General features: G+C 41.4%; 1 protein-coding gene across 2 annotated transcripts; it reads right to left on the bottom strand.

Moving 5' to 3' along the window:
- Positions 1-7: 7 nt before the first annotated feature.
- MAPKAPK5 (MAPK activated protein kinase 5) lies at positions 8-27584 on the bottom strand. Of its 2 annotated transcripts, none has more exons than XM_074972743.1 (14): positions 27126-27584; positions 22706-22779; positions 20389-20464; positions 18792-18889; positions 17520-17628; positions 14507-14596; positions 13217-13312; positions 11736-11816; positions 8381-8568; positions 5602-5722; positions 4756-4886; positions 2511-2632; positions 1542-1646; positions 8-1162 (listed from the first exon to the last, which is right to left on the bottom strand). In XM_074972743.1, the coding sequence occupies exons 1-14, from the start codon at positions 27159-27161 to the stop codon at positions 1068-1070; spliced, it is 1422 nt and encodes a 473-aa protein (XP_074828844.1). In that variant the 5' UTR covers positions 27162-27584; the 3' UTR covers positions 8-1067. The 2 variants fall into 2 exon arrangements, with proteins under 2 accessions (XP_074828844.1, XP_074828845.1); XM_074972744.1 differs by having other exon boundaries at positions 2517-2632; positions 27126-27553.
- Positions 27585-27995: the final 411 nt, after the last annotated feature.

Below are 27995 nucleotides of genomic sequence, written 5' to 3'. Positions count from 1 at the left end.
TTTGACTAGTGTAAGGATTTGCTCTTGGTGGCCTTCACAGTGTGCTGCAGAATAGGGACTCGAGTAGGGGGCAGCTCTAGGTCAATCCCTCCCCAGGCAGATGAAGTTCAAGAAAATCATAGAGCGGATGTGCTTGGACATAGATGGATCACCACTATCCATCTCGCACAGCGGCACCGTGATTATACACAGGATGATCCTTCCAGCCAGGAGGACAAGCTTGATTCCGTGCTTTGCCAGGGTTATATATTCCAGAAGGAAAATGGTGGAGTGGTGGAAAAAAAACAAAACTCAGGCTCACCTCGTCATCTGGGGAAAAAGCAAACAAATCCACCCACATGTTGCTGCCTGAGAGAGGTATCACCATTAAAATAAAAACAATACACACAAGTTACTGAAGTTTTCCCCTACTGTTTTAAAATGAAGAAGAGGAGTCTGATGCTGAACAGCCGCTCAAGTCCTGGTGAAGCCAGGAGGAAGATGTGGAGCTGGAGAAAAGAGGTACAAAATTACCAATCAGAACTAAAGATTATAGCAAGAGTATGGACTTGAGTGCATGTCTCCTTAGCAATGCTAAGAGTGGCTCTTGGGTTATCTGGCAGAGGAGAAATAATTCTGCTGTCACTACAATGCTGCAGATTTAAGGTAAAAAGGGTGCCTATGAAGTTTTTTCCACAGCACTTGCTTCAAATATTTACTGAGCAAAATGCTAAGAAACTGTGGTTGTCTCATTCATGTACTTAGTCATTGCAGCTGTCTGTATAGCAGATGGAAGGCTGCTTCTGCATCTGGTTATTAAGAAAACAAACGGTCTTTAACAATATAATTTGTCCCGTTCAAGGGACTCATGAATTAACAGTACATGAGTGATCATATATACCTTGAGGAACTGAGTTTTAAAAAAATATTACAGTACCAATGATTTTTGTATCTACAACTATACAGGATTTTCAAGCAGTGTGGAAATTTAATGAAATAATTATGATTTATAAATTTACATAAAAAATATTTTACAGTTAAAGAATAGCTCTCAAATGGTTAAAAAAAAATAAAAGAAGAAGCTCTAGCTATTGTGAATCATGGGAGTTTGTCTGCTCTTCAATAACTTGTTTCACTATTTCTGCCAGCTTTAGCCGGTCCACCTTATCTGTGAATCCTCTGCCTGAAATTAAAGAAAAAGCAAGTCAGTTTTAGTGCAATGCAGGCAGACAGTCATAACAGGCTGAATACAAACTGATGCTTTGATCCCGGACAGTAAAACTTAGGGTAATATTTTCAAAAGCCCCCAACTGAGTCAGAGGCCTAACCCACATTCAAAAATCAATGGGACTTAAGTGCTTTTTGAAAATTTTACCTGAGCCTCAAACATAAAATTTAAACAGGTTTTAAAAAACCATTTAATTCATGCTCTGTGCTGGCAAAACTGACACCATCTGGGGCCATCTAAGCCTGAATGGATTTAAAACAGGTTCGTTAAAACGGTTTCAAAACATACCCTGCATGTAAGAGCAGTCTCTGTCTTAAGAGAAGGTGCCACTTACCATTCCAGCTGAAGCTCTGTAGAGTGTCTCGTAATAACTTACACTCCCTATTATATTTCCATGCTTCCTGCATCACTTCATTCAGTTTCTCATCTTCATTCTCTCCTGTTTAAAAGAAAGACCAGATAAAACAGAGATTTGTCATATAAATTCTCAGCAAAGGAGGCCCCCTTCTTTTTCTCCTGCTTACTGGTTTTGGGAGCAGAGGCTTTGTTTAGAAAGCCAGTTTAATAGCACCACATGCCACTGTTAAAGCAAGGTGTTAACACTTTATTACACAGGTAATTTACAATCCACATGCCATTACAAAGAGCAATCCTATTCTTTTAATTGGAAAGTTTTGCAGTGATCTTGCCCACATCTCAATCCCTCTTTCTCCCAGGTCTCCATTGGGCTGTACCAAGAAGAATCCATATAACTGCTCTGAACAGCAACTCATTCCCCAGACTCTGTAGATCTGCCTTCTATCCTCTCCTGCCTCTTGACCAACAGGGTGGTGATTTCCTTCAAAAGGCTGCACAACTGACAATACAGACCTCCACCGATCCCCTACAGTGGCATGGGTGACTCCCGAGCACTGGAAGGCTCTTCTAGCTAGACATCCCATCACACATAAATCAGCAAAGGGTCACACCAAAGTTATGCATATGAATCAATCTTCTGCAGTGAAGTTTCCTGTATAAGGTGCCATAGAGATGGGCAAAAGGGCATTGATTCATGTGTGTGTTAGCTTTACCTTCAGGGCTGGTAAAAAGGGACAATTCCAAAGATGCTGGGCTTTCCTGCAAAGAAACTTTTGTCCTACAGCTATAAAACAAGCCCCTTTAGGACTCTGTGTCAGGCAAAGAGCCCCCTATCTCCTGAGACTGACTATAGCAATAGGAACGCTGCCCATACTCCTTCACTGCTGACACAGGGGCTAAACTGGCACCACACTAAACGTGCATTAGCTTTCTTAAAAGCGGTGACCTTTACCAGCCTGTGGTAGAATACACTGTGCAATGACATCTCTGAGTTTTTCCAGAGCCACATTGGAATCGTCGCTTCCATTCTCAGGATCGTGGATATAGACACCATCCTTCGGTTTAGTGCTGTAACAGATGGGAGTGAGAAGGAAACACTATGACTGTCTGAGCACAACACAGCCATGTAACCAAAAGCCAAATCTAAGATGAAAATAACTGCTAATAACAGAGGTTTGAAAGAAGTCTGATCATATCCATTACTCAATACATAATTCTGAACCCATGTATATTTCTCATGGGATCTGGAAACCTGTAAAAGAAAGTAGATTTATCAAAAGTTCTGACAACACTCAATCTTCTGATCTAAGGTGCCATCATATGACAAAGACTTTTACTAATGTCAATCAAGTAACCTTCTCAATATTCCTAGAAGGTAGGTAAATATCCTAATTGTCAGATGAGTAAACTGCAGCAGAGCGAGATTAAGTGGTTTGCACAGTGAATCAGTGGCAGAACCTGGAACAAATCTTGAAGTCCTGATTCCCAAGCTGTCCTGCTCTAATCACTTTCTTATAGCTAGGTCTGCTCCATTCTAACTATAAATGATATAGAATCGTAGGACTGGAAGGGACCTTGAGAGGTCACCTAGTCCAGTTCCCTGCACTCATGGCAGGACTAAGTATTATCTAGCTCATCCCTGACAGCTGTTTGTCTAACCTGCTCTTAAAAATCCCCAGTGATGGAGACTCCACAACCTCCCTAGGCAGTTTATTCCAGGGCTTAACCACCCTGACAGTTAGGAAGTTTTTCCTAATATCCAGCCTAAAGCTCCCTTGCTGCAATTTAAGCCCATTGCTGCTTGTCCTCTCCTCAGAGGTTAAAGAGAACCATTTTTCTCCCTCCTCCTTGCAACAACCTTTTATGTACTTGGAAACTATTAGCATGTCCCCTCCCAGTCTTCTCTTCTCCAGACTAAACTAACCCAATTTCTTCAATCTTTCCTCGTTAGGTCATGTTTTCTTTAATCATTTTTGTTGCTCTTCTCTGGACTTTCTCCAGTTTGTCCACATCTTTCCTGAAATATGGTGCCCACAATTGGTCACAATACTCCAGTTGAGGCCTAATCAGCACGGAGTAGAGTGGAAGTAGGCAGGGCAGGGGCAGGGCCTTATGGAAGGGGTGAAATGGGGGCAGAGCTGGGGAGGGGGTCTTTAATCGAAGTAATTCTAAAAGTAAATGCGTGTTTTGTCGTTTGGGTGAGGTGCATTACTGAGTGTTTATATTTTATTAAAACCCCTCTTCGCATTACAGTTTTAAAAAGTAAATAGCATACGATATTACGCTTCATTTTTTTTTCATTTTTGACTATACAGTACTTTTGTATCGTTGTTTGAAAAAGTTTCAGTGATGCGACCCTCGGACCAATGTACTAGTCCTCATGTGGCCCTCGTGGTGATTTGAGTTTGAGATCCCTGATCTAGAGAAATAAGAATAGGGTCAGAACCAGACATGCCAAACCCGTGAAAAAAACACAGAAATCGGGCTTGTTTTTGGCTTAATTGGTTTGTGAATTCCTTGCTGGCTAGTTTTTGGCTTGTAGCTTGTTTGGCTTGTAGTTTGTTGCTTCTTTTTTTTGATCGTCAAAAGAGGGCAAGCAGGGGCTAGGGGGGCATGGGGGAGAGAGTCAGGGGTGCACAACGAGCCCACCATAGTCCCAGACTGCACGCCAGGGGGATCTAGTCACTTAGAACGTTGGGGTTCTTAGGAATTGGCTTGTTTTGGCCTTGTTTTGAAATGGGATTAGCTTGATTTTTTTGGCTTATTGTGAAAGTCAGGGTGCTTATTTACCACATGAAAGTTGGCAACTGTGGTCAGAACTCAAACAAGAGCGTTCAAAACCAGGGTCTGCCTCTGATTTGCTGGGTGCCATATCACTTCTCCTACCTGCCTCACTTTCCTTATGTATAAGATGAGGATAACACCACCATTTTCTTACCACACAGAGGTGTTGGGAGAAGCTGTGAAGATACAGCATGCTATCCATGTATTATTGTTACTAGGTTTGACTCCAGCTGTTTCAGCACAGGAAGTAGGAACTAACCAACCAACCAACTAGACATTTTAGGAATTTCAGTCAAACAAACCTCAATAGAGGTTTAAGTGTTAAACAACAATTGAAGCACCCTGGCTTCTGACATTTAGGAATTATTAGATTTAAAACATTAAAAAAAATTTTTTTAGAAAGTTACCCTAGCAATTTTCTCTTGCGTAGAATTGGATTGTTGACAGAGTGGAGGGGTTTGAGGCTGACTTTGAGGTCTTGGATTCTCATGTTAGCAAGTTGTTCTGCATGAGCCTGTTGTATCCCAGCAACCATTGCCTGGAATGGAAAAAGTTACACACGGTGTTTTAATTAGTTCCTTTGTGTATAAAAGGCCAATATAAGCCAGCACAAACACAGTTCATAAAAATCCTGCACACATTTCAGGGATGCACAATAACATCAGGCTTGTGCTACACAAGACCAGCTCAGTACTGAGCAGTGATCCAGTGGGGGATAATATCCTGACCTTGCAAGGGCCTGGACTCAGTCTAATGGGTCTTCTCCATGTCTAACTTCCATGATCTTAGAGACCTGACTGTGCGACCGCCTTTGTGCAAATGAGTTTTCCACTTACTCATTTAAAGGGGGGATATAGAGCACACAGCTGAACCCCTGCCTGCCGACCAATGGACTCATACCTTGGATCTGCAGCTAAACGAAGGAGAAAAAGGATGCAATACTCAAGTGAGCAAAGCACCTAGAGACAGAAGAGCCCTAATAGATCACATTTACTAGAATTGTCCATCTCCTCCTAAGCCTCACTAGGTCAGGGTTGCTCTTTACAGCCAATCTTCAAGCATTTTCTTTCTATCCCAGTTTTAAATGAAACTTTTTGGTTTCAGGACCAAAGATTCTCCTTCTCTTTCTGAAGGTGATTAACCTCTGAGCTCTTAATCTGCAGGACGTAGTTTTAAAACAAAATGCTTAACAAATATCAATGTGGCCCGTTTCCAGACTTGACCTTTTTGAAATAATAAAATGTTATCTAAACCTTGTCCATCATCATTTGGGAAGAGGGCAAAATGTTATCGAGAGCTTCGGTGGAGTTTAGCCAGGGATGGTCCAGGACTCCTTCTATAGTCAGCCGTTCCTCGGGCTTTACCTTCAGCAGCCTGAGAGAGAAAACAAATCAGTCCTTAAAGATGCTCTGTTCTTTCAATGCAACAACCTGCTGTTCTACCTAGAATCAGAGTGCTTTTAATTTTGCAGTTACCATCCCCAGAGATGAGAGTTCTCCTTTGACTAGAATGCCAACAAAACCTCTCTCGAACAATTTGCTCCTTATCAGTCATTTTATTCCAATGTCCCTTCCTGGAGATCTATTTCAGCACTGCCGAGTTACAGTGGGTATCTTCAGTGACACAAAGTGAGAAAGGGATCCTGTAATGACTGCACTCAGCTAACTTGTACCTTCAGATCCTGTGGTAGGAAAAGTTCTCCTCCCTTAAGAAATACCCAATGCAAAAAGGATCAACATTCTCTGGAAATGCACTTCTACAGATTTGTCAGGTAGTGGGACTTACTTAAGGATTTTGTGCACGGCGGAGTAAGGCAGAATTTCAAAGTTAGGTATTTGTTTACTGAACAGACTCTGCTCCTATAATGCTACTTCTTAGCACTGTTTCCTCAGCAGAAGGATGGACAAGTGGACACCTCTACAACAGAGACTATCTCTGGTGAATTAGCAGCTCTTAGTTTAAAGAACTCTCCAGTGACGTACGGACTCAAGCAATTATTTAATGGTTGTGCTTGCAACAGATGGAGGGCCTCCTTTCCCTTCCGTCCCTGACACTTATTGCACAGCCTTCAGAATACTCAGCTCTCCCATGTTAACAGTATAAATTAGCTATTTCCACCTAAGTTTCTAGACTGTCATATCTGCTTATTCTTTGCTTTTTACTTGTACCAACACTCAAAGCACAATTTTACTATAATGTAACAACTGTAAAGTCCCAAATAGGATTCTAAAGAAGAGTTGCATTATGAGATTCTGTGAAAACCTTATGGATTGTTATGGAGAGTATGTTTACAGCAGTAATGTAAGAAAGACAAATCACTAGACACTCACTAGAAAGAGCAGCCTGAAAAAGATTCTGCAGGTAAATTAAAGCTCCCACTATTAGGCACACCTGTTTAATAAAAAATAAGTTGTCGGTATTATGGCTGATATATTATTGGTATTGCTTATGGTCAAAGACAAAGGTCAAGTTGGAAATAGATAAAACAATACGGTCAAATTAAGGCACAATTTACTTTCTTGGACAACTATACCGTAAACTGATTGTACAGCAGAATTGTTCAATATAGAAAGAAAAAGTAAGTGACTCTTACAGAAGTGTCAGCAGTGCCCCCGGCTAGTCCATAGCTTTAGGTACAAGGCACAGGTAGCAAACAGGCCTCCATTTCAGTTTTGATTCAAGACCCCAAACCATTTGTATTTTTTCCTTTAGATTTAAAAGGGATAATTTATATACTTAAGTAAAGATCAAGGCCACATATCAACTAAACGTGCTCCAAAGCAAGCAGCCACTTGAAGGCAGAATGTGACCTCCAGAGCCAAGGCTCATGTGAATAACAATTTTTTTTTTAAACTCCAAATAAACAGAAAACAGCACACATACAGGCTAAGAACCTCTCTCAAACAAGAAGATCCCCTATACAGACTTAAATATCTTCCTGCACATCAAGCCATAGACACAGGTTCTGACATATTTGCTGGAGAAGGACAAAGAGGAAAAGTAGTTCTGACAGTTTATTAAAGAGAATGAAAGAAAACTGACTTTATCCAAATTAGTGACAGTCTGTGGAATCCAATATCGTGGCCATTTTGAAATACAGTGGAACCTTCTTAGAGTGAAGCTGCTGTATGAAAAGAGCTGATTTCACTCTAAGTGTAGGTTTCAGTGAAACCATAACTGCAATTTCTATGTCAAAGCCCTTCTGGACTTTCTCTACCATTATAAACAGGTTCCTCCAATATTTACAAAAGTATGCCATTGGTTTATGTTCCTGGAGTTTTTACAGTGCCTTAAAGGGGACAGTGTCAGGTTAAAATAATTAAATGGATTTGATTTTCAATATTTATGTTGCTTTTAATTGTTTGTTTTTCATTTCTCTGACTGAACAGTGAAAATGCAACTAGTCAGTTTCACTTTTAAAAAATGCAGTTGGATTCTGATCAGTTCCATTTTCTGGTTATCATGCAGTAGCAGAGTGCTGCAATGTTTGAGTTGCAAACACTTCAGGAAATATTTAATTGCTTTTAAAAAAATGCACAGATACTTTTTTTGGGGTCTTAGGTTTTAACGCTCAAATTTTAGGCCAAATGTGACCTGACAGTGTCCCTTTGATAAAATACATATCAGAAAACCTGTTGCACTGTGCTCAAAAACCTTTTCTGATCAGCTGCTCCTTTTAGACTGGGTACACGTGCACTACGCACTGAACACCTGTACTTTTCCAGAAGTGTTGCTTGAGGATTTAACCGTACCACTCCTGTTAAAGGCTACATCTCCATGCAACTCTAAATATTTTAGTGGTAGGAGCTGATTAAAATTTGAAGACAGTGGTCTGGAAAAAGAGAAACAAGGGAAAACATTTACCAACCTTTGTTCATGCTGAATATGAAATACAACATTCCAGCTTTACACACGGCAGACAATTTTTTCCCTTTTGAAAATGGAGCCTTTAGTGACAAAATATTTAGTGATTTTCCAATGTCTTGATATAAATAATAAAGAGTAATATAACATTTTCCTCAGCTGACTCACTTTCTCACAATGTCTTTTGCCATTTCTGAGATCTGGCTCCATTCTTCCTCTGGAAATTCAAAACTTCCTGTCATGATCTTTTTCCGCATGTCCTTTGGAATTGTCCGACTGTGGTGTTTGGAGTAAAAAGGAGGGTATCCGCACAGCATCACATAAATAATGACACCCAGGGACCACAAGTCACAGCTCTGAAAGCAAGGAAATTATCACTTTTGGGGCACAACTTACGGCAAAGCACTGTGTAGCCATGTTAAAAGATCTACACGACTTCTTATGAAATGCTGAAATACATTTTGGTCTCTCTCTAGTGGTCTAGTCTGAATTAGTTTATTGGAGAGGGAAAAACAAAATCAACGAAAAGTGTCCAAACTCTATAAGAATTTAGATTTTAAAAGTGTTTTTCCCCCTCCCATTAGCTGCTTAATACTTTACCTTTTTCTTAAATAAAAAGATTAATTTTAAATACTTTTGCCAGCTAAATTGGTTGTGTATTTTTTAAAAATCTTTACTTTTTTAAAAAGACTAATCTCCCAGTGTACTTTGTAATGTTCTGATAGTCACATGCTAAGATTCAAGTATCCTTGTATATAGATCAGTCAAAAAAAAATTGTACAACGCTTCGCAAGTTTGCCCAGTATACCTGCATGTGCCTCTGACATACTGAAGGCCCTTCCGACACCCAGATCCTCAGGGTGGATTGGGAAAGTAGATACCCAATGTATTTTGCTTCCACAAAAAGTCAGTTGTTTGAAATTTTTTTTTCTTTTTTTAATAAACAAACTCCTATGTGGTTTCACCAGATACCTTTTATGGACAAAATTTTCCCCAGGCTTCCATTGATTTCAGTGGAAGATTGGAGCTTAACTTCTTTTGAGCATTCCACCCTTAGAGTCTACATCTTAACAGCCAGTTCTGTACTTACCAAAAAAAAAACCCAAAATATTTTACTTACCCCCCCCCCCCCGAACCAGTACACACAAAATAAAAAAAAAAAAAAAAAACACCTCAAACTCAAGGGAAGGGCTTTTCCTCCAATTTAACTTTGTAGCAAAATGACACGCAGCATTTATTACTTGTGAAGGTGGATCATTAAACATTTGCAATCAGAGTAGCCCTAAATTACTATGTAAAGACAGTTTACGTGGGAGTTTATCACAATCTATTTCAGAGAGCTGGGCATATGCTAGGTGCTGTTTTTGCAATGAGTCACATTTGGCAGGAGGATACTGGTAAGAACATTTTATACACCATTCCTAGCTAGTTAATGAAGCCATGACTGAAAGCTGTTCAAGAATGAGCTGGAACAGTTCATTAAGTGATCTTTGTCACATACAAACAAGACTGATACATCACAGTATAATTCTACAGGACAAGACAACAACTAAACTGGGTGAAAAGGGATAACACACTGGCAACAAACTGGTTAACCTTGTCAATACAGGTACGCACTGTGGAGTTCATTCCTATTCTTCTGACTTTCCTTTATGCTAAAATATGATTCATACTTTGATAATGTACAGATTTAATCCACTAAAGGAACAAAACTGCTTTCAAGCTCTGTATCAACGTGACAGTGAAAAAAATTTTCTTTTTAGGACTCACAAGAATTACATTTGACACTTCCGTACTGAAAGGGAGAGAAATTAGACTATCCAATAGCAGATAAGTACCTGTTGCAGTCCACAAAAGTGCACCCATGTCCCCCCGTTGTGACTTTTAAGAGCTTAACAAAAAGCAGTTGGACCACTTTCCCTATCACTGAAGCTGTGACGGTACGTCAATCACTATATGGAAAGAAACTCCTGCCGGACACCTGCTCTGTCTGTTCCATTATTTATGTAAGTGTCTGGAAAGTACTGGTTTCTTCCCGCTCAACTCTGCCCAAGGTACTTTTCAGGGATTCCTTCTGAAAAGGAAGACATATGGGGTAATGCAGGAGAGATCACCTCTGTGTATTGCCATTATGATTTCTGATATAGTCTACTCAAATGTACCTCCTTATACCAAAGACTCCCTTAGTGTATGCTGAGCTGAAGAATTGCCCTTGAGAGTGATCTCAGTGCGAACATTTTCCCTTGCAACCAGAGAACTCTAGGCTTTCTTCAATCAAAGCTGAAAACATCACAGGAAAACACTAAGTGGACAAAATACCACTAACTATGGAGGGAAAGATGTCGATAAGCAGACTCAGTTTTTAGGAGAAGCCAAAAACGAATGCAACCTTCCTGGTTAGCCTTGAGTGCTCATAAACGAAATCTCGGACAAATTCTATCACAATCTTTGCCAAGACAATCCTAGGATCAGCCATGATACCTATGACTTTACGGGTACAGATATTAGTTTCCCATTGCATAATAGAACTATTCCTCATCTTAAAAAAAAAGACAACAGCATGAATCAGAGAGAGCTCAAGTTAGCAGGCTCTGCTATTGTGTGATCAGGAGCCCCTAATATCAACAGAAGAGAGGATTCTTTTGGAAGAGCCTTTGACAGTGGTGAAAGAATTTCTTCCCAAACAGGTATATCCCAATGGAATAATTTTCCTTGCAGTTTTTAATACTGTTAACCGTGCTGGCATATTTCTCGTTTGATCGTGCTATTATGAAGGAGTTCACACTTCAGACCAAGAGCTCACTTCCATCAGAAAGAACTCCTCAAAGCCAGAAGCACTGTTAAGCATGCCATGTATCACTAGACCTGGGACAGCTAATCTGCGCAGCCCAGTTAACAAGCAGAAACTAATCACAGTACCTCTGAAATCCATTAACCCTAAAATAATAATTGGAGATTGAAAAAAGCAACTATGAACAACAGGGACATATGTATTTTGAACTATTAAGCTAAGCTGCAATTAATTGCATTTTTGTGGCAATATTTTACCTTCCTCCATACCATAATACTCACCTGCACACAATTCTCCAAGCCCGCTTAATGAAACCAGACCAGCCATATACTCAGGAAAGACTACTGACAATAGTGCCAGTGCACCACCTGCTCGTTTTTTTAATTTTTATCTTCAAACACTTGCTGCATTGTAAAGTAGCCAAATCAAAAACCTATCCCTGGGGTTATTCCATTCCTGCTAAGAAAGGGTCATTTGGCAAAGTGACATTTCCTTAAGGTTTGTTATAGTTCCTGCTTTTCACTGAGAAACTCAGTGTAGTATATCTGGTTAGTTTTATGCATTAGGAAGCCTAGAGTCTGAACCTTTTTACTGCTCCTGGTCACAGATGCCCCACTTCATGGCAGTGTGATAAGCTGCTATTACAGTTAGTTCTATGGTTGTATCTACCTGCAGAAGGAAAAAGCACTTTCCTTAAAAGACATCAACACCCAGATTCCTTGAAAAGTTTACCTTGTTATAAGTGTAGGGTGTTGGCGAGGTAGGGATAATACCAGATTTCTCTTTCTGATGTCGTCTTTGTGCCTCCAGTACCTATTGCAGGGAGATGAAAACAAGAATCCACATTACAAATTACAGTACAAATCTAAATCACATGCCTATAGTTAAAGCTGTCTGACACTTTCCATTATATGACCCTATTTTCAGCTGCTTAAAACTTTTCCAAACAAACAGTTCAGGCTGAAATTTTCTGGGTAAGTTTCAGCTAAAATGGCTTGGCCACTTCTGAGAATGAGGTTAGCCAAAAAAAATGAAGTTAGAGAATGAAGGTTAGTTGTTTAGCTAATGTTACAAAAAAGCGTTGGAAGAATTTTTTTTGTTGGGAAGCTCTAGTACGTCCAGCAGCAGAGTGTTGCGCTGGAGTCAGGGATGTGCCTTTTTTGCTGCCCTTGTGAAAAGTTGGCCAAGTTATAAGCCTCCAAAAAATCGGCTCCTTAGAGACTGGGCAGAGTTAACAGCTAAATTTTCCAAAGAGTCCATCTTCACTAAGCATGCTCCAGCCCCTCACACATCTATATGCTGAGGGGAATATGTATGCACCGTCCCATCGAAGGAGCGAACATGCTCCCTCATGGGGCTGCAGGGGCTCAGCAGGACTTTCCCTACAGTTGCTGCTCCTGGCTGTCAGAGGCTGCTGTGATGCCAGGCACTATAACAGAGCAGGGAGACTGCCTCTGCTGTGCTCTCAACACTCACCCTACTGGTGCCCAGGCAGCAAGGAGGAGGAGGAATTAATCTGACTTGGCTGCAGAGGATTGAGGAAAGGAGAGGGAAGGGATCATATAATTAAAGACAGCATATGTGCACCAAGGGGCCATATGAAGGGTGTATGGAGAACTTGATTTCTGGCATTTCCTATTTTTTGACTACTTGCCTTTGCAACTTAATGTTCTTGTAATGTAGCTTTTTAAAATGTAATTTAATATAGGCTTGCACTGGGGCAAGGAGTCCCCAGATCACCTGTATTAACACAACCAGAGCTCAGTTTCTGAGACCCTAAGTCTCAACGCAGATGCAACAATAGGTTTCTGCCCAATTTACAGATGACCCTCCCCTCGAGGGAGATCAGAATTCAAGATTTAAAATACATCCCTTATCTCCATTTTACTAATACATATTAACACCATTTTGCTGGGAAAACTACAAACCAGAAAGGCTAATTGATTGCAGCAAGGCAGAGTCCAAGCTAGAAACAGAACTCTAGAACTCTTGTCTCTCGGTCCCCTGCTGTAACCAGCAGATTGCAGTGGTGTAAAGCAATAGGCACTTCGGTCTGAAAGGCTATCCACACTATCCATTTAGTCATGACTCCCACCCGAGAATCCCTTAGTAGTCTCTAGAAAGGGGTATTAGACTGGCATGTGTACAAAGGCGTGGCCAATAAATACTGCACGCATTATTTCCCTATAACTGAAAGTACAATCATTCATTACCTGAGGTGCTACATAGTATGGAGTGAACTGGGGTGTCATCAAGTCACCTTGGTCTATCTTGGCAAACCCAAAGTCGCACAACTTAACTGGAGCGTCCTGAAACAAGCAGCAGGAGGGATTGTGTTATGGAATCTTGTTGTATTTGAATTTCTTTTCCTTTACGGTATAGAGTTCTTCCTTCCCTCTTGCATTCAACTCTAATCTCATTCCTGCTGTTGCTTACTCCTCTTTTTCAGCTATTTCCTTCCCACTGACACCAGGCGGCTATCATGAATTGATTTACTTGAGCAATGAATACCCTTTGTGCTCCAGGCTGCTCTCAGAAACTCGAAGTATATCCCACCGCCTTGTCTGGAAGGTCCTACCCGCAAAACTGTGGTGGTGCCATTGCATATGCAGAGTGGGTGGCGGGTAGGGAGGGATGTGATGGGCCATCAACAGTGGTTCCACACAACTATATGGATCCTCTAGTCCAGAGGTGGCCAAACTTAGTGACCCTTTATAATAATCTTCATAACCTTGAGAGCCAGGCACGCCTGCCAGGACTCGGGGCTTCAGCCCTGGGGGCTCACCTGTCGGGGCTTGGGGCTTCTGCCGTGCAGAGGGTGGTGGGACTTGAGGCTTCTGCCCTGTGGGAGCTGCCTGCCAAGGCTCAGGGCCCCAGCAGGCATGCCCCACGGGCCAGAAGCCCTGAGCTCCCCTCCCTGCCAATCTGTGAGGGGGGGAAGAAGGGGGGTTGTGGGTGGGGTCTCCAGAAGCCGCACTTTAACTGTACAAGAGCCACGTGTGGCTCGTGAGCCACAGTTTGGCCACCTCTGTTCTAATCAAAACACTCGTACTGTGTATATTTGCAAGTGTTTGTTGGGGGTGGGAGGCATGGAGATGCAGTGACTAAAGTAATAAAAACAGAGTAGGAAGGATTCTGTCCCATTCAAACCCTTGAAAAGATCCCTTATGTAAGGTCCATTTATCGTGGCTAAGCACAGGATTTGGTCCTAGGTAAGATCTCAGTGGTGCGGACATGTTCTGTTCTGAGCAAATCACAATGTGATTTCATTGGGGCACTGAGAAGTGGGAATCCAAAGGAGTCAGTCATGTGCTATCACCAAAAGATTGGGCTGATCTCACTGCACAATGACCTCTCTTTGTAAAGCACGTTGAGAACTACTGATGAAAAGCACAATATAAGAACTAGGTATTATTATTATTATTTTCCACTTTTCTAAGAATCATCTTTGATCATGTTATAAAATTCACCAAGAAAGGAAGAAAACTAAGTCCGCATCTTACCAAAGAGTTATCCTTGAAGAGGAGATTCTCAGGCTTGAGGTCTCTATGTGCAATGTTTAATGAGTGACAGTGCTGCAAAGCCAAAGCTATCTGAAAAAGGGCACAATAAATCAACTAGTTATAGAACTTCTCCCTTTGCCTTGACAATATTTTTGCGCTTTAAAGAGACACTGTAACATAGTTTAGGCCCCAAATGTTTTCAGAGAGAAGTTTAAATATTTAATGAAAGCCAATTGTAGATTCAGACATTCCTGTGCAGTATTGGAAACCCAAACAGCACACTGCACTAGTGCATGGAAATCAGGAAGTGAAACTGCCTAGAAGTAGACACACTGACCAGTCTATTCAATTTACATTTCATTAAGCTTCGACAAAAGGAAAACAAACAGCATAAATTCTTTTTCATTACATAAATAAGCCAGAGCAGTATTACTAACCCAGGTATGTAGTGCATTTTCAGTACTGAGGTTTTATCATGACAGTGTCCCTTTATTTGCTGTACTTGGTCAGCAGTGTCACTAACATGCTTGCAGTTACTCAAGCAATTACATTCTGCTTAACTTTCAACAGTGAAGTTCTTATTTCAGGACTTCAGCTACGAAAGTTGATTTCAGCCAACGTTTTCTCTTTTTCATTACTTAAGAGCTAACATTCAGGCAACTTTATTCTTTAACACGTTAATGGACTGTCTACATTTCACCTGTTCCATGTGACACAGAAAACTACTAATAGTCCTTCCAAGGTAAGAGGATGATAGTTTTACACTGCTGCAATTGCTTAGAAACTTGTTACCTAGTCTTAAGACTCCACAGATTGCACATGTGAAGGTGCAATTCATTTAAACAATGAAAAGAAAAAATGTTTACATAACATCATTGAAACAAAACAAAATTAAGGCCCAGTCAAGCAGTCCTTATTTGCGGAGAATTCATTGATTTCAATGGGACTTCTGCCCAAGCAGGGACTCAGGATAGGCTTCATTAACTGGGAACACAGGGTTAAAATTCTCTAACTGCAGATATTATTCAGGAAACACCAGACATTAGAATAACGCTTTAAAGTAGTTTCTAAAACCCCATTCTTGCAAAGACTAATGCACTCATAAGTAACTTTATGCATGTGTGTGGTCTCATTGAAATCAATGGACTTCACACATGCATGGTTGTAAGACTGGACATAAATGAACTGAATTCCGTCCATGTGCTTTAAAAAAAAAAAGTTACTTTTGACAAGTTCGTCCTGGAGACTCTTGTTCAGAAAGTGTGCTGTCTTTTACAACCAAACTTCATAAAACACTAGTAAATTTACTGCGAAGAACAATCCTGCACTTCTCATCTAATTTCTGGGCTGGTCCATTGCACTGAATGGAAAGCCAGAAAGGTAATTGCAATTAACACTTCATGAGAAACAACTTACAAAACATAAGACAGTGGTTTTCAACCTGTGGTCTAAGATTTCCAAAGGGGTCCAACACCTCCATTTGAAATGTTTTAGGGGTCCACAAATGAAAAAAGGTTGAAAACCATGACATAAGGTATTTTATAGAAAATTAAGTTGGAAAGAACAGAATTTGCTCCATCCCCTCAAAATACAGCACCCAGCACAGTCTCCCTAATACACTGGAAGCACAATCATGACATCAAGGTATCACTATGCAACCATATCAACAGCTTAAAGAGCCAAACACACTGTGGAAAACCTTGAAAAGCATTCTATTTAGAAACAATTATGTGGTATCCCTGTCTGCTTTTTCTTTTTAAACCCACTATGGTCATTTTCAGGGGACCAGGATATTTGTAGCTTAGAGTTTTCATTGAATCTTGCTCCGTATATCTCCCATCTCAATTCATGCATCTTCATTTTGGGATGTCATAATTCTCTCCGCAAGAACGAGGTGAGGGGGACTGTGTTCCCGATATTCACATGCAGAGGAGCCCTTCAGCACGTGGAAGGGCTTAAACACTTTTGCAGCCATATCCTCCTTTTCTGTGGCTCCTGGTAGAGGCCTTTCCTGCCCCACAGTGGTTCTCTGGAGAAACCACAGCCTAAGGCTAGATTATTTTTTCTGCAGCCCTCTCATGAATCTGGGCTTTTCTGGATGGGCCCCACAGCTCACCCAGAAGGGTGGGAGGAAGAAGGAACAGTTTCCCTTCTCAGAGGAATGATATGGGGAATTTCCCAAGGGGATCCTTGCAGAAATCCTAACCCACTGAGCCCCTCCTTCAAACTTGACCACATCTGACCCCTCTGATGGGAGATGAGCAGATGAACTGATAAGCAACAAAGCATTTGATGGATGCAAAAGTCCTCAGTAATACAAGCTGGGGAGATGCCAAGATACCACAGTGCTGAGTGCATTCTAGTTGGCTAGGGAGAGAAAAGAAACACAGAAGACATGTGCTATACATACTGGTAGACTCATCTTGGAACTCAATGGATTTTTAGGTCTTCCACAAGACATTAGCAGATCCTTAACGCTTAGAGAGAACACTGGTATTTTCTAGACTTCGAGAAAAATGAATGCTTAGGGCATATGTACACGGTATGGTATATCTGCTGTCTCCCATGGGCTGAGAGAAACACTACTAATTAGTAATTATATCTGATAGTTAGCAGTGGTTCCCTGCTAGACCTGCGACCATCTGTTCCCCATGAAGACCCTTCCTGGTGGTCTCCTGAATACAACATTTTGAGAACTGCAAAGCCAGGAACAGAGTAGGAGGGGGTCTCTCTCTTGTGAAGTGCTCAGGAGAATGAAGAAGCTGGAGAACCACTAATAAGAAGGACTTCAAAAGGTACAAAGATCTTAACCCAGAAAGACTAGCAAAAACCTTAAAATTCTTCAGTTCTATCAAAACTTTGGTATTATCAGATTATAACAAAGCAGGCAATGATCATTGGATCAGAACTGAGGGTTATTTTAGCTTCCTTTTTCCTTCCCCGCCCCCATGAAATTGTAACTATTTTAACCATTATTGTTCATGGTTTTGCTTATACATGGGAGTTAACTTGCCTGCTTTGTTACTTGGCTTGCTTGCTTCTCAGTAAAGTGCCGGTGCTGGCTGATTCTGTGAAATAGCTCTCCCCCTTCCATCATCTCCATTACAATTAGAAGCCGAGCCCTGTTTAAAAGCATTTCATTTCATTACATTAAAAAAATTGTCAAAATATAACAATTGCTAATCTAGTAATGCACATTTCAGAGCTGGTGATGCAGGCCAAAAGAGAGACAGTGTAATTGTCTCATACTGTTGTTCTGTCTACTTTTAGTTTAATAATTTTGGCTTTTACAGTGTCAAATACAGTATCTTCTGGTCTCCTGCATAATCTGACTCCCTGAATAGTGCATTGTACTATCACACGGGAGACTACAGTTTGCTCTTCACATTAGGCTCTCATGCTTTCCAACTGAAGCGAATGCATGTAGGGATTATTTATGTAGAGCTGTAGGTGTTCACAGCAATTTACAAATGTGAAGCTGACAGCCACCTTTAAAGTTTTAGAGGCAGGATACCATATTTAATTAAAGTTTTACTGTCAACCCCCCTGAGAACAAAAAGACAGGGGATGGCAGTCCTTCGTTTTACATTAAAACAAAACTCTACCCACTCTTAAATCCTTAACACCCAATTAGAAGCTACTGTCAGTATTTTTTCCCTAGGTCATATCAATAGTTGACAATTGCCCAGGTTCAGAAATGTTATTTTTCAAATGCAATTCAATAAACAGATGTATTATTAACACTGGCATTTCTGAACCTGCTCCTGGCCAGAAGTCACCAATCTCTTGCAAAGGGATCTCATTTGTGAGCCTGCATATAAAGGGGAAGTATCAGTGTCAGAGAGATAAAACTACAACTCCTACCCTGTTTTAATACAGGCTTGAAACTGGAAAGCTCCTCAAAGAATGCTGACTCTGAAGCTCTTATGCGCCAAACTAGTATTAAAGCAGGACAGAAGCCTGTTTACTCTCAGACAATGTATGTGTTCCAAATTATGGTATTTTTCAACAAGATGATGGCTGGAAATATGCAGCAAAGAAATCAAACTTTAATCAAAAAATGAAATTCAATGTATACAGTATCTGTCTATAAAGCCAGGGCACTGCGATGAGAAAAATGGGTGTAGCTTACTATAAAGTGTAGTATTTTGCCTGGAAGCTCCAGTTGGGGGTTCCTTTCAGGTTCATTATTAATTATTTATTATTTAAAAAAAAAGTCTCCACTATACCTGGGCCTAAATATGGAAAGCAAGATGTGGGAATCAATCACCCTATGTAATCTTACCTTGGACTGGACTCATGAGGGAACTGCACACTGTTAGCATAAACTTCAATAATTTGAACAATATTTGGATGTGTTGCACACATCATGTGCAGACGTACCTTAAAGAGAAGGTAAGAAACGTTACTGTATACAACGGTATGCATCAAACCGCTCCATTCCTCCCCATATCCCCAAGACTACAGGAACCAATAAATCAAAATGACTGAACTGCTTCCATGTAAATTACACCCAGGCTAAAAATTATATAGTCCACTCACTTATTTCAAAACGATGCCTAAAAGCATTTATGTGATCAGCCAAGGAGACATTACATTCAAATAAATAAGACAAAAAGACAATATCAATTTATTTACCTGTCAAGAATTGTTACAGCTTATGGTATCAACTCTAATAAACCACTCAAAGTTCAATCTTTAGAAGATTTTTTTTTAAAGAAATGATCTTATAGTAACAATAAGGATATGGCTTACAATGACAAACATCTGGAAGTTCACCAATAAAAGTTCAAACTCTAGACCCTGCCTCCTTTTATGACCAGATGGAATAGTACTCATGATATGTAAAGTCACCTTCTATTCAGATATTCTGCCATACTGGAAGCTTCAACCAGTTTTAAACCTCTTAGTTTGGAGGATCAAGTCAGGTCCTTGATCTTATTTTCATGTAGCTTTCCCAGGCAATTTAATGAGAATTTGCTTTGTAGCAGGAAATGGAATTTGCATAAATCTTAAGCACAATTTCTCTCTTTTTTTCTTTTTTTCTTTCTAGAGTGGGGAGCATTAAAATTGTAAACTATTGCTTGTAATTTTATGTCGATTGATACATTTTTCAATGTGAGGAGAAGGACACCAATGCTAGATGTGTAAAGAATGGGTGATATATACATGTTTTTTTAATTTAAGAATAAATGACATTTTAATGTACACTGATTAAATGTTGCCTGAAACATCACATCTATTTTCATTCCACAAAAAAAATTCAAAAGAACACAGTGTGCAAAATCATAAAAAATCTGTAATAGCCCTCTTAAAGATCATGCATTCCACATGGCTATTCCCATGTCAGTGTCACTCACACTAATGTAATCATAAATTAAGCTAGTGTGCTCATCTAAGATCTCCTACACCAAATCAACCCTAAATTATTTAGAGTGCCATTTGAAGCATGTCTGACAGTTCTTACTTTAGTAATGCTGGGAGTGAGATGTATGGAAGGTAAATTACCTCTAAACTATTCATATTATGTTACATAATGGAGGGTGAGGAGGGCACTGTAAATTCATACACCTTTCTGAACTGAACCTTCTGTGCATAGACAGCAGATATCCATTGTGAATGCAGCATGTCTAGCAAGACCACAAAAGTGTTCCCAGTAGAAACCAAACATAGGGAGTTCATACGGTCAAAAGCAGAGCACTGCCTAGCAAGCGGTACTGCAAAAAGCAAACCCTTCTTAACATATCATAATGGAATCTGCCAATGGCTGACTGACTTTCTACCTTAGCTAATTCTTTTTAATACAAGTGGAATAATTTGCAAAACGGGAGAGATCTTGTACATTTCAATAATCATACAGGTTTTTAAAAAATGAACTATACCTCATTTCTAGCTTTTGGACGATCAAGAAGAATTTTCAGTGCAAACCGTTCTTGAGTAGATTTTTTCATGCAGACTCTGGTATTATAGCAACAAAATCATTGTCAGCAGGATTGTGAAAAAGGTATTTTAATTAACTGATTTATAATTACTGGTATTAGCTCATCAAATGGGAGCAAAGATTAACATAGGCTATTTGTAATATACAGGGTGCTTGTTGAGAAACTAGACTAGAAAGCCTCAAAGGAATGACAAGTCATCACCATATTCCACAACGATCACAAGACACACTTGAAATGTGGACATTTTACACAGAATTTATACTCCTAACAATACACAGCACATCTTGATTCAAGAGACGGCAAGGACTGAAATTGGTAAATAGCTTTGCAGATTAGAAACAATATATCATACATGTTAATAATTAAGTGAGTAGCTTTTGATTAAAAACTCACTGACAAATTAAACATCTGGAAAGTAGAGTTTAATCAGCAATAATACACACAATGTTTCCAATGCAAAGCTATTGTTCTGACAAGGCCACTGACCATGTTGAAAACAAGCACTTGTGCAATGTATATTTAATATTAATGATTGGACTGCTTCAGAGGGAAGGGTCTTAGGCCTATTTGGCAGCCATCAAATATAAAGAACAAAGGGAAATTTCAAACTCAATGGGACAGAGTGATAGAAAATGTATTGGTTTCAGAGTAACAGCCGTGTTAGTCTGTATTCGCAAAAAGAAAAGGAGTACTTGTGGCACCTTAGAGACTAACCAATTTATTTGAGCATGAGCTTTCGTGAGCTACAGCTGTAGCTCACGAAAGCTCATGCTCAAATAAATTGGTTAGTCTCTAAGGTGCCACAAGTACTCCTTTTCTTTTTAGAAAATGTATTGTAAGAAATCATCCTTCCTGGACAGGGAAAATAGATGAGATGGCCCAACTGGTCTTCTCCTTCTCAGTCCCCCAGTGCTAGAGACAGTGAAGTTTGTTTTCCAGGATTGTAACGAGGTATATTCTCCACATTGGCACTAAATGGGTTAACTGGAGCTAGAACAGCTCAATTAAGAAACCTGGAGGCGGGGCTAGGTCCCACCAGATGAAGCCCAGCTGGGTGGTGAGTACAAAGGGAGGAAGCCCAGTTAAGAAGGGTGATGGGAGGGATTTTTCAGTCTCTCTCTGGTTGTTAGAGAGTGAAGAATGGCCTAGAGAGAGGCAGAGAGAACACTGAAGGAAAGCCAAGGTAGAGAGAATTCCAGGAAGCAGCAAGAGTCAAAGGGAACATACCTTAGCTGCTCACCATGGAGTCTCTGAATTGGAGCCTAGAGGAGAGGGAGGCCAGGGGTTCCCCTACCCACCACTAGGAAAGGTGGTACAGGAACATCCTGACATAATGCAGGCAGGACTGTTGCATTTGGAGCTAGACCTTCAGGTTAAAGAATCTGTAGAGGAGGGAGTCAGGCTAAGGGCAAAGAGTTATGTCTAAGTTTAAGTTTATTGGACTTGGGAGGGGGACTAAATGTAACCTTGCCAGAGGGCTGAGCCATGAGAAGAAGCAGGCCCCTGCAGGACAAGAGCAACTGTCAGCAGGGGGCAGTAGATGAGACCCAGCCCCGAGCGGCACTCCAGCGGTGAGTGAAAAGGACAGAAGCACAAATGTCTGTTTTGGGATTTCAGGCTGACAGAGACTGTTCATAGTGCCTCGCAGGCAGGGCCCAGTTCTTGCATGTCAGTGATAAGAATATTAACGACCCAGCTAGTTCTGGTAAAAGATACTGGACTAGTTACAGTATCTGAATTGGCTTCACATAACAAGCTGGAAAAAAAGAGCTGGTAAAATTAGCTAAAAGGCATCTAGTGCTGAATAACCAACTGACAATACCATAGATGGGCGTGGTGCCCTCTGCATTGTATGGACAGTGTTTTAGAAAGAGAAATAGATGCGGGAACAGGATTTTCTAAAAGCATCTTGCCCAAGCACATAACTATTCCTAGTTTGTTTTAGAAATAGAATGGTGGGCAATGGGGCAAAATGAGAGAGATGAGATGAAGAATTTTTACTTTTATTGCAAACATTCCCAATAGTGGCAGAGTACCCGAGTCACATACACACTCCATGTACATGGTACCTTACATCAGAGTCAAGAACTTGTTACTAACACACAAACTTTTCCTATTTCCTTTTAACTAAACGGGAGGAACTCTTCAAGAGTTACACATCTTTCTACTATTAACACAGTTAAAATATATACTCACTTCTTTGCAGCTAACATGACAATTTGATGGCATACACAAATCAGCAGGTGTACTGTCTTACCTAACTGGACCACTGATTCCAGCTCCCAGCTTCTGAGTCCAGTTAATGCTGTATTCCTCTAAAATGGAGGTTTCCTATGCAAAAGGGAAAAAACAATTACCACAACCTGTCTGAAAAGCATATATCTGCAGCCCAGATTTGAAAGAGACATCAATGGAAAAATCTGCTTTTATTTCACTTTACCAAGGAAAGATACACACCCATACAAACAATAGCATAACATGGTGCTATAGTGTAAAATATTTTTTGTGCTGCTGTGGCAGTTTGCTAAAGCTGGTCATGCTAGCATTCTGAATGGGCTGACCATCAATTAATACAAGGGGCCTGGGAAATAATAGTATGCGAGACTATCTTGCTCCTGAGTTCTGCCTTACCCCTTCTTTGCCCCCCCACCCCCAAAAAAAAACAAACAAACAAACTGTGGATGAATAATATATTTTTAATTTGAATTTACTTTTTGGTCCCATCCACATTAGCATCTTGCTAAAGAACTGAGATTTCCAGTCTTTGGATCTTTACATTGCAAATTAAGCACAGCAGAGGCCAGTGCTAAAAACTGGTTTGATCTTGTTTGTTAAGGAACCACACTCAGGATAACCATTTTTTCTCCGATCCACACAAACAGGACCGAACCGTACTATGATATGCCTCAGGAACTATCATACTTAAACATGTTCCTTCAACATTACATCATTTGTTGTAGAAGTGGGGGGCCTGAGCATAGACAGAGTGTTGGCTAAAACTTCTACCACTGCTGTTAAAGACAGTCATCTAACAATACCACGGGAGAAGAGTATAGATTTATATACGCTAGCTGTTAATATAGTGCCAGGGAGATATATATTCCATATTGTTCCTGATGCTGCTCCTCCCAGGAAGTAATTTATGTAAGTTTGTTTTCTGGCTTGCTCTAAGGAACACAGGAAGTAGAGATCGACAATGCAGGGGAAAGATTAAACAGGAGAAAAATGTTAAGGTGCAGTGAACAGAATAAACTGTTTGCCAAGTGACTATTTTGACTAGTCTTTGCTATATATTTTCTGTCAGACTTAGTAGTACAATAGTGACCAAAGCCAGAGTCTGAGCTCTCTTTCTGCTCATCATCCTTTCCTCGCCCTGCACGATCTGTACTGGTCATTATCTGGAATGTGTGACAAACTTATTGCATATTTAAGCACCTGTGTGCTCAGAGCTGTATACAGAGAAAGTCATCTTCTAAATACAGGAGTGGATCATCAAAGTAAAATACAGATGTTCAGACATATTACTGACAGGCTGAAGATGCAAAACTCAAATGGTCAGTCTTTTTAAATGTAATTAATTTAAAAGACCCCCAATATACACTGCAGTTGGTGGGTTAATGTTGAACGGCCTCCCAGAAAATGTGGTTTTTTAAGCAGGAAAATTTGAAAAGGACTGAATCACATGTAAGGATAAGGGAATAGGTCCCCGGGTAAAGGGGAGACATGAATTTAAAATTATATTGCAAGCTGTTTAGGACAGGGAGCTTGCCTCTCTATATGACCTGCAGAGTGCTTAGTAAAGTTGGGTGCTAATAATAGAGTGGCATGAACAAAGGTACAAAGGTAAAAGTTTAAGCATCTTTCACATGTCCCAGTTATACCCCCTTAGAAGAAATAGGAGAAAATTAGAGCAGGTGCCTATTACATGGCTTATTGTTTTCAAGTAACAACACTGACAATGTGTAGTTCTCTTATCAATTTATCAGTTGCAATGATCTTAAAGTCATATAAAGGAACAGATTTATCCCCTTGTTTTATTCTTGGGTCAGTTATTTGTATAATGAAAGTGCAGGTGATTAGAAAAATTGCCTTTTCCTTCTAAAAAGATATTAAAGTATAGACGGGGTCTCTTTGAACAATGGCTCACACATCACGCTACACCTCCTCAGCACCTTCCCTGCCCAAACAGAATGGCAAACAATATTCATGGTGTCTATAAGATCCTCCAAGGAATAACTTGGAATTTCCTTGATGCAAGGAGGAATTAAAACCCTCTCTTCAGAGAAGCCTAGCAAGACAACTGTTTCTTCCTGCCTTATATAGGACAAAAAGACCATGAGAGGAGACAGCTGCAGGCTAAAGCAAAGAGCTCAGATAAGACTAAATGCTATTTTAAAGCTTCTGAAATGAACCTATAGATTCTCTAGAGAAACCAAAGAAAGTTTTTTTTGGAAAGGCGGGGGAACAGATGGAGGGAGTAGCTTCTGAAGGGCTGAGACAGCACCTACAGATGCAGGTAGCAAACCAGCAGTATACTATAGCTAGCTCTCCAGCTGGAAAGGCCTGGCAACTTGGGAGGAGCAGTGTAGTGAAGCAGTGAACTTGTAAAGTGACTGGCAGGTCAGCTGGAACTAATTTGCGGATGCTCAGAATGAAAGTGCTTCAGCTGCTACTAGTGAAGGGATTTTAAATGTGCTAAGTTGTACCTTAAAATTGCTTCAAACACTCATGCCTGTTATGCAAAGAGGGTGCATGGAGCATTATGCTGAGGTTAAAAGTTCTCACCTATAGCGGTGGGATTTGTATGCCTTTTATTGTTTTGTGCTTAAAGATGAACTAAGCCTGCTTCCTGGGGTTCACTCTCATTGCCATATATTTCCCCCAGCCTCCCTCCATCCATTAGAGTTCCACTGTGGTAAAGAGTTCAACTTCCATTCAATAAGTAGAGGGCACTTAAAAACAATGGTGTGGGCACTCATCCCACACATCTCATATCCAGGCGCTAACAGCACAGCAAGTGAGTGGCAGTCTCTGAAAACCAACTAAGCTCTTTTCCGGCACAGGCCCTCGCATGTATCAACTATTTTGGGGAAAAAAGTCTTGCAAGTTCATTCTCCAACACTTTCCCCCTAGACCCGGTGAAAAATTGTAGAGAGGGATTTTAAAAAGAACCATTCATATTCAACATCAAAACCAATTCAAAATTTGGAGTAATTAATGCCTGATCTTCAAAATATGAGTGGATTTGCATTGCTCAAATGTACTTTCCAACTTCCGCCAGTTTATGCTGGCACAGTGATCTACATTCACCCAACTTTTGTTGCAGAACTTGAACCAATGGGCATGAAAACAAACTGTAATAATCAGATTTGATCAATGATAAATGGGAAGTTCAACCTCACGCTTTAATGAAGGATTGAATTACATTTTGAATTGATATCATGCCTTTTATCCTAAAGAATCACACAGTATCCACTGCTAACTAGCTATCCCGAGAATAACAACCAGCTACATGGCTGGCAGACACCACAGTACACACAGGGGGGTTGTGGATTTTTAAACCAAGGACATCTAGGCAAATGCTTATTCTTACAAACTGTGCCACAGGATTGTAGTGCCTGTGCAAGTCAGACAGATGAATGCTCACTTTTGGACAACGACTGCACTGTCCTCAATCTGTTACCAACAGGATTAATCACTCCTGAGGTATTTGACTGTATTATACATCCTCTAGTACATTTTTATTGTTGTTTTTGTCTCACTGACTTTCACTATTTTCCTCAGGAAATCAACCCAGGCAGGTGACAGGATTCAATAGAAAATTAAGTTCTTACAATCATTCTTGCTGTGCAAACCTAAGTCTGTTTTGTGCCCTCCCCTTTCTCCCAAAAAGCAGATGTCACACATGCCAAGTTTGTTTTCATAAAGAGCAGCATTTTCTTCTGAAGTGGACAAATTTCCTGCATACCAATGTGAGGACAGACTACAAAACTGTCTGGGTAGATTCGGTCCACTACATGGCAAAAGACTTCAGGGAGTTGCTCCTGCAATCAGTGGGACACGGGTGCAAGTTTTTATACTCAACATAGTATCGGAGTGCCTACATATTTATTACCCTAACAGCACTCAAACCAACGATCAGCCAATGACAATAGCACAGAGCTATTCTGCCAGCTGGTTAAATTTCCATTGCCAAATTTAACAGCACTGTAATTAAAGTCACTCATATTTAAATATTTTAGCTCTTTATTCTCAGTATCAAAGGACACAGATGGCTGAAGTTTGTTTTCAGAGAGACAGCATGTGCAAAAGAATATGTTGGTGGAAGGAATAAGAACAAGGAATAAAATTTGTAATAGGGAGCTCAGATTGCTCCACTCCAAGGTATTTCAGAGACATCTGAGTGAAACAAGATCAGCCAGGTTCTTCACCCCCCCCCCCAAAGATATTGAGCAAAGATTTGTGGCCCCTGCAGAGACTGCACGCAGCACTAGGGGTGACTCCCCCCCCCGCCACATACCAAGAGATTTTGGGGGGTGGGGTCCAAGCCCCCAAAGCGAAAGGTGTGAGCTGTTTTAAGGGTCTAAAGACCCCGAGCGGAAAGGCGTGGGGGGAGGGGAAGAGGGATTTACTTCGGGGGGGATCGGGGTCCCCGAGCTCCGGCGCCTCCTTCCTACCTTAATCATTTTATCCATTTCGTGATCCTCCGACATCCTCCCCCACGGGGCCCCGAGCTGAGCGGGGAGGGGAGGCGGGGGATCCCGCCTGCCGGTCCCCAGGGAGAGAGGAAAGGAGGCCGGGGGAGCAGGGCAGGGACCCGGGGCCGCTGAGTGGTGAGGGAGCTTGGCGGACACGGGAAAGGGGGGAGCCGGGCCGCGCCCGTACTAGGCAACGGGTAGCCCCGGAGGAGCCTTTGTGTCGCTGCGCCGCCGCCTCATCCCCGCGCGGGGGCTCGGGGAGTGGCCGGGAGCCGCCTCTGAGCGGGCCCCGGAGGCCGCCGCTTAACCCGGTAATCGCCGCAGCCGACACTCCGCTACGGCCAGCGCTGCCTGGGAGCCAGACATTGCCGGGGCTCTGGTGCGGGACAGCCCCGCCAGGCTGCGCGGCGCACGAAGTCACCCGGTGCGCTACCCACGATAACGCAGCTCGGGAGCCCGCACCCGCCACTAACTCCCCACGCCACTGGGAGGATTTTAGAAGCCACCTCCGCGGCGATTATATAATCAACAGGCGCCTGCATTCCCCGTCTCAGAAGGCGACGCCGCTACCAAGGACCCCTTAGGGGGCCTTCGACCTATGAGGCGCCCACTTATGACGTAAGAGATGGGGGCGGATTAGGCTACAGAAGAGGCGGATCCATAAATCAGACCCCACCCCCAGTAGCTCCGCCCTGGAGCCCGCTAGGACCCGCCCACTGCGCGAAAATGTCCCGAAAGAGGCTGCACCAGCCAGATAGGTCATGGCGGGACAGTCCCGCCCGAGATCTCGCGAGATATGCAGGCCAATGAAAACCTAAGCGCGGGCCGTGCTGCGCCTCAAGCGCCATT

This window comes from Natator depressus, chromosome 15 (genome assembly GCF_965152275.1).
Source record: "Natator depressus isolate rNatDep1 chromosome 15, rNatDep2.hap1, whole genome shotgun sequence".
NCBI lineage: Eukaryota > Metazoa > Chordata > Testudines > Cheloniidae > Natator > Natator depressus.
The sequence above is the reverse complement of the archived record's forward strand: the minus strand, read 5'-3'. Positions and strand labels throughout refer to the sequence as shown.